This window comes from Cornus florida, unplaced genomic scaffold, assembly GCF_030987335.1.
Source record: "Cornus florida cultivar Cherokee Brave unplaced genomic scaffold, ASM3098733v1 CherokeeBrave_3.0.0_Hap2_Chr02, whole genome shotgun sequence".
Classification (NCBI taxonomy): Eukaryota; Viridiplantae; Streptophyta; class Magnoliopsida; order Cornales; family Cornaceae; genus Cornus; species Cornus florida.
The window spans coordinates 29430360-29442647 of record NW_026775572.1 but is presented as its reverse complement, the minus strand read 5'-3'; the positions used below and the strand labels follow the sequence as shown (position 1 = coordinate 29442647).

The window sequence follows — 12288 nt, the reverse complement described above, 5'->3', positions numbered from 1 at the left end:
TTTTTTTTTTTTCACAAAAAACACACTCATTTTGCCAATTTGGAGATTCGAACCCTCACCATTATGAGGGTATTGATAGCAAAATTTTCTGTAGAGGAAGAGAGAGTCTACAGGGCCCTTGGTAAGCATTTGTTGCGCTAGTGTTTTATTTTTTAAATCTCATCATCTAAGTATCTAAAGTTTGGTTAATCCTTTTATTTGTTTATTTATTTAGGGATCAGTGTGCATAGTTTAGTTCTGTAGCACTTCAACAGGAACCGATATCTGAATATTTGTCGTAAAATTGAAGGATGACTAGAAAACTTTTGTTTTCTTACATTATCAGCTCAATTCATGATTAATATAACATATTAATCATTTGTGTGAGATTATTTTGGCATGTACATTTGCAAGTCAGAGACCAAACTGTTGAGAGGGTGTTTGCTTATTTTTGTCTTTTTTTATCCTATGAGTCAGGCTTGGCATATGGTAATTTGCTACTGTTGAAACCAGTCACTTCCTTTGACAAAATAATAATCATAGAACCTTTTTCTGGGTTCTCAGATCCAAATGTGATTGCACAGTTAAAAACTGAATGCTACCTAGGGATAGAGGGCACGGTCGGTTTAGTTTTCTGATTTTTTGAGAATTGGAAATCTTTGTACCTTTTTTGTTGCAGTTTTCTAAAAACTGTTATAAAAAGGCCTATTTACTTCAATAGTTCTCTGAAAACATTTCTCCTGTTTTTCGAGTCTTGACAACTGTTTTAAGGAAACTGAACCAAGCAAGCCTTAATTATTGCTTCACATGGCATTAATTGAACTCGTGGGCGCAATCACCAAGATTCATCCGACAAAAAAAGCTCCATATGTTGTTCTTGAATCATGCTGACCAGTTCATAGTATACCACTCAAACTTGAAGAAAGAAAAATAAGGAAAATCTAACTGCTAAGACTTTTTTAAGGTGCTAAGGTCTATCCTTCTCTTTGATCCGCAGCATTAAACGAAAGCTATCTTGGAGAATTTCATACTTGGAAATCTGCACAAGATGGAGAAAAAGAAAAAGAAAGAGTAAGAGTAGGAGTAACCGTAAGACCTCTGTCATACAAAGCCTCTTCCCCGGCTATCCAACCAATCTAATGCTATGTTTGGCAGGGCTGAATTGGCGCCTAGTATTTGGAATTAGAGAAAATTTAGTACAAATATTGAGTTAACCTTCCTCCAATTCCAAATCCAAGGCACCAATTCAGTGCTCCCAAACAATACATAAGTTGTTTTGTGTTATCTCTGCACTTCATAATCGATAGGGAAGATAAAGATCCTGAACATGTGAAGCAATAGGTTTGAAACAATAGATCAAGAAGAATAAACCACAGTGCCATTAATAGAAATACCATTTCTGTGGAAGGAGGACAGCAAAGCAAAGGAGAAGAAGAAGAACGGAGGAGCTTTCAAAGCAACTTGGAAAGATATCGATGAAGATTCATCAGATGAAGAATCTAACCAAGACCAGATAGTCAATCTTTGCCTCATGGCCGTAAGACCACCTCTGCCATACAAAACCTCTTCCCCGACTACCAAACCAGTAGTTATTTTGTGCTATCTCTGCACTTCATAATCGATAGGGATGGCAGCATATAAAGATCCTAAGCATGTGAAGCAATAGATTTGAAACAATGGATCAAAGAATAGAACATGGCGCCATCAACACAGATACTGCCTCCAACAAAATACGAATGCTTTCCAGACCAGATATTGATTACAAACTTACAGGATGGCTAGCAGGATGTCACATACTTAATTATCCCCGATGTAGCAGCAGTAAGTTTAATAACCAGCATTCCGCAGAGAGTAAGATCAGTGCACTTACTAGATAGTAAGATATATGGCAATGAATCAACCACATAATGTTTGCTTCTTCAATATCTACATTTCTCTTCCTACAACAAAATAATGTGCACAATCAGATAAATCATAATAACTAGAATTGCATACCACTCCTAACGGACATACACCATCACAATTTTGATAAAAACACATTCTAAATCAGAAAATGGGGGCTCGTTCCAAATGCCTTACTCGTAACCAGAGCAAAAAATTTCACCAGGCTGAGATTATTTGCACTTCATAAAACAATGTTTCATCTTGCACCGTAGATCAAGTACTGTAACATTTTCATTTCCAGAAATAGCAAAAATCATTATGCAGAGCAGACTAGTTGTGCAATTGAAAGACTTTAAGCTAAAATAATATTATATTATGATGAAGCTTTCAACCAGCTGTATACGTAACGTCTCTTAAAGGTCGTAGAAAGACAAATGTAAGTTTTTCTTGAGCTAATCACAACCATACTACCTTTACATTGCCTAGAAGCCAAAAATAGAAACAAATAGTCAAGATGTTAATCTATAGCCACCCATGCATGCAAGACCAGGACATGTGATATAACCATTTGAGAGGTCATAATACCACATGAGCCAAAGGACCATGAACAATAAAAACATTCAAACTCACTCCTAAAACTCCTACAAATTGAAAAATTCATGAGATAAGATGAAGCAAGCCTACCTTTCGCTTGTGCTTGCCATGCACTCCACACGCACTTCAGTCTTCAACATTGTGCCTCTCTGTATTCAATAAAATGGAGCAACTTCTGGCATCAAACATTGAAACCATATATATAAATTATTGATATTCATTTCAAACACTTATCTTTGTTTGTCTCTCTCTCACAGAGACAAAAACATCAACTCATGATGAAAGGAACTATTAGATTTGATACATATATATATATATATATATATATATTGTCACTTTCACACTCATATACCAATAATTTACAAGCAAAATCCATCAGCTAAGCAACCTGCCAAGAGCCCAAAGCGAGGGACATACAGTTTTAAAAGAAGAAAAAGAAATTCTAAACAAGATTCTTCCAAACTGAGTTGAAAAACTAAATCTAAAGCATCTGGTGCTGTTATTGCAGCATAATAGATTCCAACACAGAGGTAGGGGAATAACTGACATACATCCGCATCTACCTAAACTTTTGTCGCTTGGGTAAACTGCTACTGGGACGAGCCCGAGATTTGCCTATTCCCTTCATCTTCCTTCTCCTCCTCTCCTCCTCGCTATCCGATTCACTGCCTTTCTCCCTGTCTGCATTACTTGCTTCCCTCTCCAACTCCTCCCATGCTTTTCCTCTCTCTTCCTCTGACTCCTCCTCCGATTCCTCTTCGTCGTCCTCAGATTCCACCAGCGATTCACTGTCAGAAACATCGTCATCCGAGTCTGACTCAGGTTCAGCATCTGATGGCACATAGCCTTGGTCTGAATCCTCTGTGTTATCAGAATCAGAGTCGCTAGCTTCCAAATTCAAAAATTCCCAACCTCCATCCTCTAAGAACCTTTGTGGATCATCATTGATAGTTTTCAATATTGGACGCCAATTCAGGTTCAGTCTGCTCTCGTAATACTTGAGGTCTGTTGTGTCCAGCCATTCCTTGATGCCATCAAGTGATGTTGAAGGAATAGAATCGATTCGAAGCACATCTCGCTTGAAATCCTTGAATACGATTGTCATGTCAAAGTTCTTCTGTCCAAGACCAACTCTCTCTAAGTTCACTATCTCAATTTCACTTAGGGTGATGACAAGAAAAGGAGTCTCTACTAGCTCAACCAAACAGCTTGAACTTGGAACAATAAAAGCGGAAGCTTTATAGGGAACGCCATGAAAGCCAAGTTCCCTTAAAGGCTGATCAAACTCAAGGTCAAGCCCTTTGAATTGGGGCTGTCCCCAGAGATCATTAACCCGGTTCACAAAGTTCTGGAAATCCATGTTGATTTTGTTCTTTCGGTCCCTTTCCCGTTGTTCTTCTTCAATCTCATCTGGGTCATAAGCAGATCTCTTTCCACCTCCAAGTGTCTGGACCACATCCATCACTTCAACATAAAATTGAACATCTTTAGTTTTCTTGTTTCCCACCATTATGTGATTGTGCAGATGAAAATGCAGAAGAGTGATCATTTCCTTCTCTGCTGGCTGGAAGAATGCGTGCTTGACATTCCCATACATGACTTCCACACGCTCATCTTGCCTTGAGGTTGAGTACCGGAACCCATTCGTGTGGGCTTCTAGTGTACCAGACTGTTTTCTTGCACGACCACCAAAAGTGGGACGAATCCAAAGGTCAGGCAACCGTATTGGCTTAAACTTGTTACCTGCAAGTACAAGTTTCTCCTGAGTAACCAAAGTTGCTCGCTCAGCTCTCTCCGACTCCCTGGCCATAACATTCTTTCGGAGTGTTTTAATCTGCTGTACCACTTCACTTATGTGCCTTGGGTCTTTAGAGCGAAATGAAACCTCCTTCAAATATATAGAACCCTGATATTTCAAGGAATTGGCATCATGAGGACTGAAAGGAGTGCCAGGAACATTGAAGATTATTCGGACATAGCAATTTCGATTGGTATCCTGTTGGCTGGAGACAGTCTTCACTGTAGCAACATGGAAAGGAACCATGGTTCCATAAATGGGTAAGAGGATGGCTTCATTCTTCTGGTCAACCTGAATCATCATTTCTCTAGGAGGGGGTAAATCATTGACATTCTTATATGCAATTAGTTCACTAGAAGACTTCGCAGCACCACGGTTATCTCCCGTTGCAGAACCCCCACCAGCAAGTCGTCGGGCAGTTTCTTCATTCTTCTGGCGAGCCAGTTCAGCCTGGTGCTGCCTTCGGAGTTCTTCTTTCGACTCCTGGTTGTCTGACCTGAGGGTTGCCTTGGAAAATAAGGCCTCTGCACCATTAGGCTCAGCTTTCACTTTCGGCTGCTCTTCTTCTTCTTCTTCCTCGTCATCATTAAATGAATAAGCCACATCTGTAACGGCTTTAGAGCTCACTGAAGTCACCACATCATGGCCCTTATCAGTGACAATAACAGTATCCGCCAGTAAAAGGGAGAAATTCTGGCTCTTTGGCTTCTTGATTTGCGTCTGCAAATTCTGAAAACCAAGAGTCACATTAAAAACCATGCCTGCTTTCAACACTCGTTCATTCTTGATGTTCAGACTCAAGCCTGACTCACGGAACTCAAGACCAATGCCTGTTCCAGCAGATTTTGTCAGGTTGTTTACTAAATCTGGAGCATCCTTCTCAACCAAAGATAGGGCTGCTTGGTACACAGCACTGACCTTGTTCCCAGGCTTCAATGCCCCAATTGCTGCATCATGGGCCTTGAGTAGAACCTCATAAGCCTTGCTCTGTGTTGTAGTGGAATCAATTAAGAAAGTTCTGGCAACATTTGAACAGTAACTGTTATATCGGGATCCAATTGCACATATAATCACACTGGCTGAATCGTAGTATAGGTGTTCATCATTGCTCGAAGCACTAGGTCTCAGATCAAAATTACCACCACTCTGAAAGATAGGAGGATAACAGATATCGACATTCTCAGCCTTAAGCTTCACCTTAACTTTTGCTGGCTCCAATATGGCCTTCTCAGTATCATCCATTAATGAAGAATGGGAGACTTTCTTTTCCTCATCAATAGCCTTCTCAAGCTTTGGAACCACAAAATTCTTCATTGCAGAAGCTGTCAAAAATGCAGCCTTCTTCACATTTGTGATCTCACTGCTGTCCTTAACAGCAAAAAGATCTGACAATCCATTGGTTATATCAATAAGTTGGAGACTTGAGTTCTTTAGCTTCTCAGCCCATGTCTCCAAAAGATTCCCCTCCGGAGTCTCTCTTGCAATGTATCCAACAACAGGATTATCATGACCATCGGACTTTGTCTGAGCACGTATAGCACGAAATATAGCATCCATTTGGGTAGTCCCATCATCGTTCTTTGCTTTCACGTGCATGGTAACTTCCACTCCAACAGCCTCCTTGGCAGATCTTTTTACTACGTCAAGCAGAGAGGCCTTCTTTTGGCTACACAAGAAATGGATCTGATTGTTCATGAAAACCATTATTGTCTCTGGGAATTCATAACCAAGCAACCAAATGTTCAGAGCCGAGGATTTCAGATACCGCAGATCCTCAGAAGCAGGAGGTGTAGCTATTGCAAAAACATCCGAAGAACCCCAGAGTTCAGATTTGTGATCATTCCAATGTGTGTAAAGTGTCTTTAATCGCCTGCTGAAGTTATCCAGATCAATGGTATAAGCATTTCCTGCTCCAGTGGGCCTCCCATTTGCAGGTGGAACATTTCCATTTCGGCTTTCTGCCATTGTAGTCTGCACAATCACACAACAGTATCTACACATAAATGGACCACAACAAATAATTTATCAACTCCTATTTATAGGAAATCTTATAAATTTACAGGCAGTGGTTGAAGGTTGTTTCAAGTAATTGTTTTCCTCAAGGTTACATTTATGCTGTTCAAGGTCTAACCTAAACCATACTACAGAAGACTATCACAACAGAAACTAAATTTAGTTAATTCTTTTCTTTATTTTATTTTATTTATATTCCATTTTTATTTTTTATTTTTATGTTTGTTTAATATACTCAACTTTCAACTTAAACCACACTACCAAAGATTATCAAAAGAGAAACCTAGCTGAAATAATTTCTTATTGTTCAATTTGTTTTTTTTTTTTTAAAAAAAAATCATTTATCTAATTTATGTTTTTCATTTATTTATTTATTTCTTGATTCCTAACTTCTGTTGCAGGAGCAAGATATATGAAAATTGTAAACGAAATAAAAACAAGGAAGTGCGAAACACTTACTTCTAATAATCTGTAAGAGTCCTCAAGCCACCAGTACGAACTTAAGCTAGGGTTCGAGTTCAAGCCTCTGCAACTTACAAACAAACAAGAACATAAGCACAAAACCTAGAGCATCAGGTAAAGAATTGCAGCAGAGAGGATAGCCACACATGTCGGCAATTGATCGTTCAGTCACGACTCACAACATCTTGGTAGCCACTTCGAGACATCAACGATCCGGCAGCAAATAGCTGGTTTTTGGATTGAATGCCTTCAAGGAGAGAAAGTTGGACCTTGGGATGGCATCTTTTTATAGCGATTGCATTATCTTTTGTCATTTGAGAAGTTATTCTGAAGCAAAGATTCAGATTTGCTAAAACAGTTTGGTGTAACTGTCACAGTTGTTTTTGTGGTGGTGGTGGTGGTAGGGCATTCTGGAGAAAGAAATGATACACTGTTTTGATGGGGTTAAATTTTCATCTAGCTTCTTATAAGCATAGAAGGCCCGAGCTCCCTATACAATCTTCTGACGGCATTTTTTTTAAGTTAGTTGGTTAACCAAGGATGCGCCTTTAGATGCTTCCTAATGGTACTCATATTTATCAAAAAAGGAAAAAATGTTACTGAAAAATTAACTTATTCCAAACAATAATGTTTACTAAAGCTCAGGGAAATTTAATTGTGTGCCTTTAATTAAATTCTTGAAACAGACTTCTAACTTTTTCCTTGAAATTATTTCTCTGTATTCTGCCAAAACAAATAGATAAATGATTACAAAGCTAAAATTGGTTGATAAAATTTTGAAGGACTTGCAAAAATACCATTCTTTGATCTCTGAATATATATATAAGTGTGCACATATATATTCTCTGTTGTTTTGTAAAGGTGATCCTGATGGCTCAAAACAGAAAATTAGGGTTTTTGAAAGCTTTATTCTTGATATGTGCAAATAAGCATTAGCTGTTACTATTACCTACTATGTTTGGACAGAGATAAAGGAACGAAGAAGCAATTATAAGGACATAACCACAGCGATCAAAAATTATTTAGCTCTTTCCTCTATTGCGCATACAATGGATCAAAACTTCACTAAACCTAAAAAGGAGACAACATCAAGCAAGAAATTAAAAAAATTGAAAGATTTACCTATAGAATTAGAACGAGAATGAATATATTGCTGAAACTCTGTATCAGAACAGCTGAAATTCGCAGGTTGCAAACTCTCTCTTTCTCTCTATGTATATATATCTACTTGCTTCTCTCTCCAGAACGTCTCTGTAATATGTACATATTGCCAAAACTCTATATCAGAGCAGCCGGAAATCGCAGTTCGCAATCTCTCTCTCTCGCTATGTGCGTATGTACGGAGTATATGCTTGATTCTCTATTTAGAATGTCTCCGTAGTTAAACTGGATATAGATCGCGGACCTGGTTTTCGCGCTATCTATATATGGAGAAATTATTAATCGGAACAGTTGTAACAATGTGATCGTGCGGTTACAAACCCTTCACTAAAATATATTGAGTAAAGGGTATATATATGATAGTAATCTCATACTATAGTATAGTGTGTTATGTGCATATTACTTTTTATATATATATATATATATATTTTTTTTTTTTTTCTTTAAAAAAAAAAAAAAAGTTTTTTTTCTCTATATATATCTTTATACATTTTTTTTTTAAAATTTTAAAAATTTACAAAATAAGAATTCGAATTTTTTGAAATTTCAATTTACTCTTTTTATTATTTTTTTTTCTTTATTTATTTATTTTTTTCATACCGACACTGTTGAACAAAAAAAAAATTCCAATATCAGTGTGCACGATTTTTATCTTTAGTTTGCACTGTATTTTTGTTTTTGTTTTTTTTTTTATTTTATTTTATTTTATATTTTTATGTTTACTTGTTCATTGTCTGTGTTCTCCAATATTGTCATTTTATAAAATTATTTATTTTTATATATTTTATAAAATTGTTCAAGATAATTTAGTCAATTTAAGGTTTAAATTTGTTAGAGGGACCTATTTGCACTATATTGAAACTTTAGGAATTTTTTTACACGGGAGGAGCATCCTCCAATAGTGTCATTTTCAATCATTTTACAAAATTATTTATTTTTATATATTTTATAAAATAATTCAATAAGATAATTTAGTCAACTTAAAATTTAAATTTGATAGATGAAGCTACACAAATTGAAACTTTAGGAATATTTTTTGCTGAGGTGTTCTGCACTTGATCCCTTATATAACTACAATTGCTAAAATTTGAAAAATTTGTTGTGTTAGTGTTTTTTTATTTTATTTTAGAAGTAATTACAATGACAATCCTAAGATTTATCATAATAACATCCATACACAAATTGAGATATTTTGAACAATAACACCCTCACATTTGATAAAGTTAACATAAACGCTAGGTCAGCTGCCACATTACATATAGTGAAATGACTTTATTACCCTTTGGCTTATTATTTAAACTATTTAAATAGTAAAATTACATTTTTAACCTTCACATCCACCACGACCACTTCACAACCCATATTAAGAGAGAATGAATCACACACAGATGTGTGTATATATATAATATGTATATATATATTTTAACATATACAGTAACATTAAAAATCATGTAATTGAATTTATATATTTTAACATATACAGTAACACTAAAAATCATGTAATTGATTAAGGAATTGGTTTCGTGTGTTTATGTATATATGTATTTTGATAGTATGTATCTGTTTATGATTCGAATTCGGGTGTTCAGAAAAGGAAAGTTGAATTGTGTTTGATTGCAATCGGTCTGAGTGTAATATGTGTATTGATGTGTATATATATAGAGAGAGAAAATCATGATTTTCTATATATAGAGATAATATACAATCACATATATATGCACAGGCAAACACATACCAAGTTTTTAAACTTTCCTATTCTAAATAAATTCCTTTTTTCCCTTCTCTACAACCACTCCGATTGGAAACACACATACATAAAGAATCAATACACAAATATACATATACAATGAAGGGCTGACAATCATCAATTACGAATCTTAAATGCCGGGAAAGCTCCACAGGCCCAACTTTGAAGAAACAGAGGAGCAAAAAGAACAAACAGAGAAGCAACCTTCGGGTCGCCCCCTCCGCCGCGGTCCACGAAGCCACAAATCAATCCAATTCCTTCACAAAATTCTACAAACCCTAGTCGAATGCAACTTCCATCGCTGAGATCCACTTCATTCTCATACCACCCAGCAGTAACGAACCTCTTTCTCACTCTCACAACAGCTTACCCTGGAGCACAGATCAACCATGGTGTTGGTGAAAGAAAGAGAGATGCTGGGATAGAATTAGGATTTCGTTTTTGCAGAACTTAGAGAGGGGGTACGACGGAAGGAAGGAAGGAATGAATAGGGTAAGGTTCAAGGGCAAAAACAACTTTTCAGGAGTTCTCATTTTTTCACAATGAAAATGAATAAAATATTCATGGGCAATTCCGGTAATTTCGCCTTTTTAAACATTTGAAAGGTCTTTTTGAATCAAAATTCTGACCGGATCTCATTGTTAAAAAAACAAAGGCCTAAACAATTAACCCTTTATTTTATTTTTAAATCTCATAATCTAAGTAACTAAATTTAGGTTTATTCTTTTATTTGTTTATTTATTTAGGGATCAGTGTTTTTAGTGTAGTTCTGGAGCACTTCAACTGGAAGTGATACTTGTAAAATTATACTGGAGTGCTTTTATATTTGTTGGACCTAACACTTAGAAAACTTTTGTTTTCTTACATTATCTTCTCAATTCATGATTAACATGACAAAAAAGATTTAAAGATTTGAGTGAGATGATTTTGGCATATATATTTGCAAGTAAGAGACCAAGCACTTGACGACATAATAATCCAGTTGAACCTTTATCTGGGTTTTCAGATCCACACCTATTTAAGGGTTTTCTGACTTTTTGAGAACTAAAAATCTTTGCACATATTTAAGGCTTATGTTCAGACGACGGACTTTAATAGTTCTCTGAAAACATCCTTTCTGTTTTTTAGGTCTTGTAACCAAGCAAGCCTATATTATTATTGTCTTTATCTGGATTTTGACAACAATGGCATCAATTTAACTCGTGGGTGCTTTGAGCATTTCAATCACCAAGATTCACAAAGAATTTCTACTATCAAAATTTGTGGAAATTTATCCATTGAGTATAGACAAAAATGACTCGATCCAAAGCTTGAACAAATTGGTCATAAAATCAACAACTCGTGTTCCAACAAAATAAGCTCCATATGTTGTTCTTGAATCATGCTGACCAGAGTTCATAGTATACCACTCAAACTTAAAGAAAGACAAAAAAGGATAGGTTCTTCACCTTTTTAATGTGCTAAAGACTATCCTTCTCTTTGATCTGCAACGTGAAATGAAAGCTATCTTGGAGAATTTCATACTTGGAAATCTGCACAAGATGGAAAAAAAGAAAAGAGTAACCATAAGACCTGTCATACAAAACCTCTTCCGATATTATCCACCCAATCTACGTTGTTTTGTGTTATCTCTGCATTTCATAATCAATAGGGAAGGCGTTTAAAAAATGGATCAAAGAATAAAACATAGCACCATTAACAGAGATACCATTTCTGCGGAAGGAGGGTAGCAAAGCAGAGGAGCTTTCAAAGCCCAACTTGGGAAGATACTAATGAAGATTCATCAGATGAAGAATCTAACCAACACCAGGTGGCCAATCTTTGCCTCATGGCCGTAAGACCACCTCTGTCATACAAAACCTATCCAACCAATCTTTAGTTATTTTGTGCCATCTCTGCACTTCATAATCGATAGGGAAGGCAGCATTTAAAGATCCTTAACATGTGAAGCAATAGATTTGAAACAATGGATCAAAGAAAAAAACATGGCTCTTACAGGATGGCTAGCAGGATGTCACATACCTGATTATACCCCATGTAGCAGCAGCAAGTTTAATAACCAGCATTCCGCAGAGTGTAAGATGGCAATGAATCAACCATATAATGTTTGCTTCTTCAATATCTACATTTCTCTTCTTACAACAAAATAATGTGTACCATCAGATAAATCATAATAACTAGAACTGCATACCACTCCTAACGGGCATACATCATCACAATTTTGATGAAAACACATTCTAAATCAGAAAATGGGGGCATGTTCCATATGCCTTGCTCGTTACCAGAGCAGAAAATTTCACCAGGCTGAGATTATTTACACTTCATCTTGAAGGGAAACAAAAAAAAAAAAAAAAAAAAAAAAATGATCAGAAAAAAATGTTTCATCTCACGCTGTAGATCAAGTACAGTAACATTTCCATTTCCAGAAATGGCAAAAATCTTTATGCAGAGCAGACTACTTGCGCAACTGAAAATCTTTAAGCTAAAATAAGACATTATGATGAAGCTGTCAACTAGCTGTATAGGTAGCGTCTCTTCACCTGCTAATACCACCGGCCACATTATTGCCTAGCAGCCCAAAATAGAAACAAATAGTCAAGATGTTAATCATTAGCCACCCATGCATGCAAGTAACATTCTAAATAAGTTT

At 36.2% G+C, this 12288-nt stretch overlaps 1 protein-coding gene across 2 annotated transcripts; it reads right to left on the bottom strand.

Annotated features, from left to right (window-relative positions):
- Positions 1 to 2733: 2733 nt before the first annotated feature.
- Positions 2734 to 8189, bottom strand: LOC132294515 (FACT complex subunit SPT16-like). 2 transcript variants are annotated; one of them, XM_059792402.1, is made up of 3 exons: positions 7853 to 8189; positions 6728 to 6800; positions 2734 to 6226 (listed from the first exon to the last, which is right to left on the bottom strand). In XM_059792402.1, exon 3 carries the CDS (start codon positions 6218 to 6220, stop codon positions 3017 to 3019), a length of 3204 nt encoding a protein of 1067 aa, XP_059648385.1. In that variant the 5' UTR covers positions 6221 to 6226; positions 6728 to 6800; positions 7853 to 8189; the 3' UTR covers positions 2734 to 3016. The 2 variants fall into 2 exon arrangements, with proteins under 2 accessions (XP_059648385.1, XP_059648384.1); XM_059792401.1 differs by having other exon boundaries at positions 6728 to 6794.
- Between the last annotated feature and the right edge of the window lie 4099 nt (positions 8190 to 12288).

Bases quoted from the DNA above. Each gene is read 5' to 3' on its own strand.
- LOC132294515 (XM_059792402.1), bottom strand. From the start codon at position 6,220: ATGGCAGAAAGCCGAAATGGAAATGTTCCACCTGCAAATGGGAGGCCC.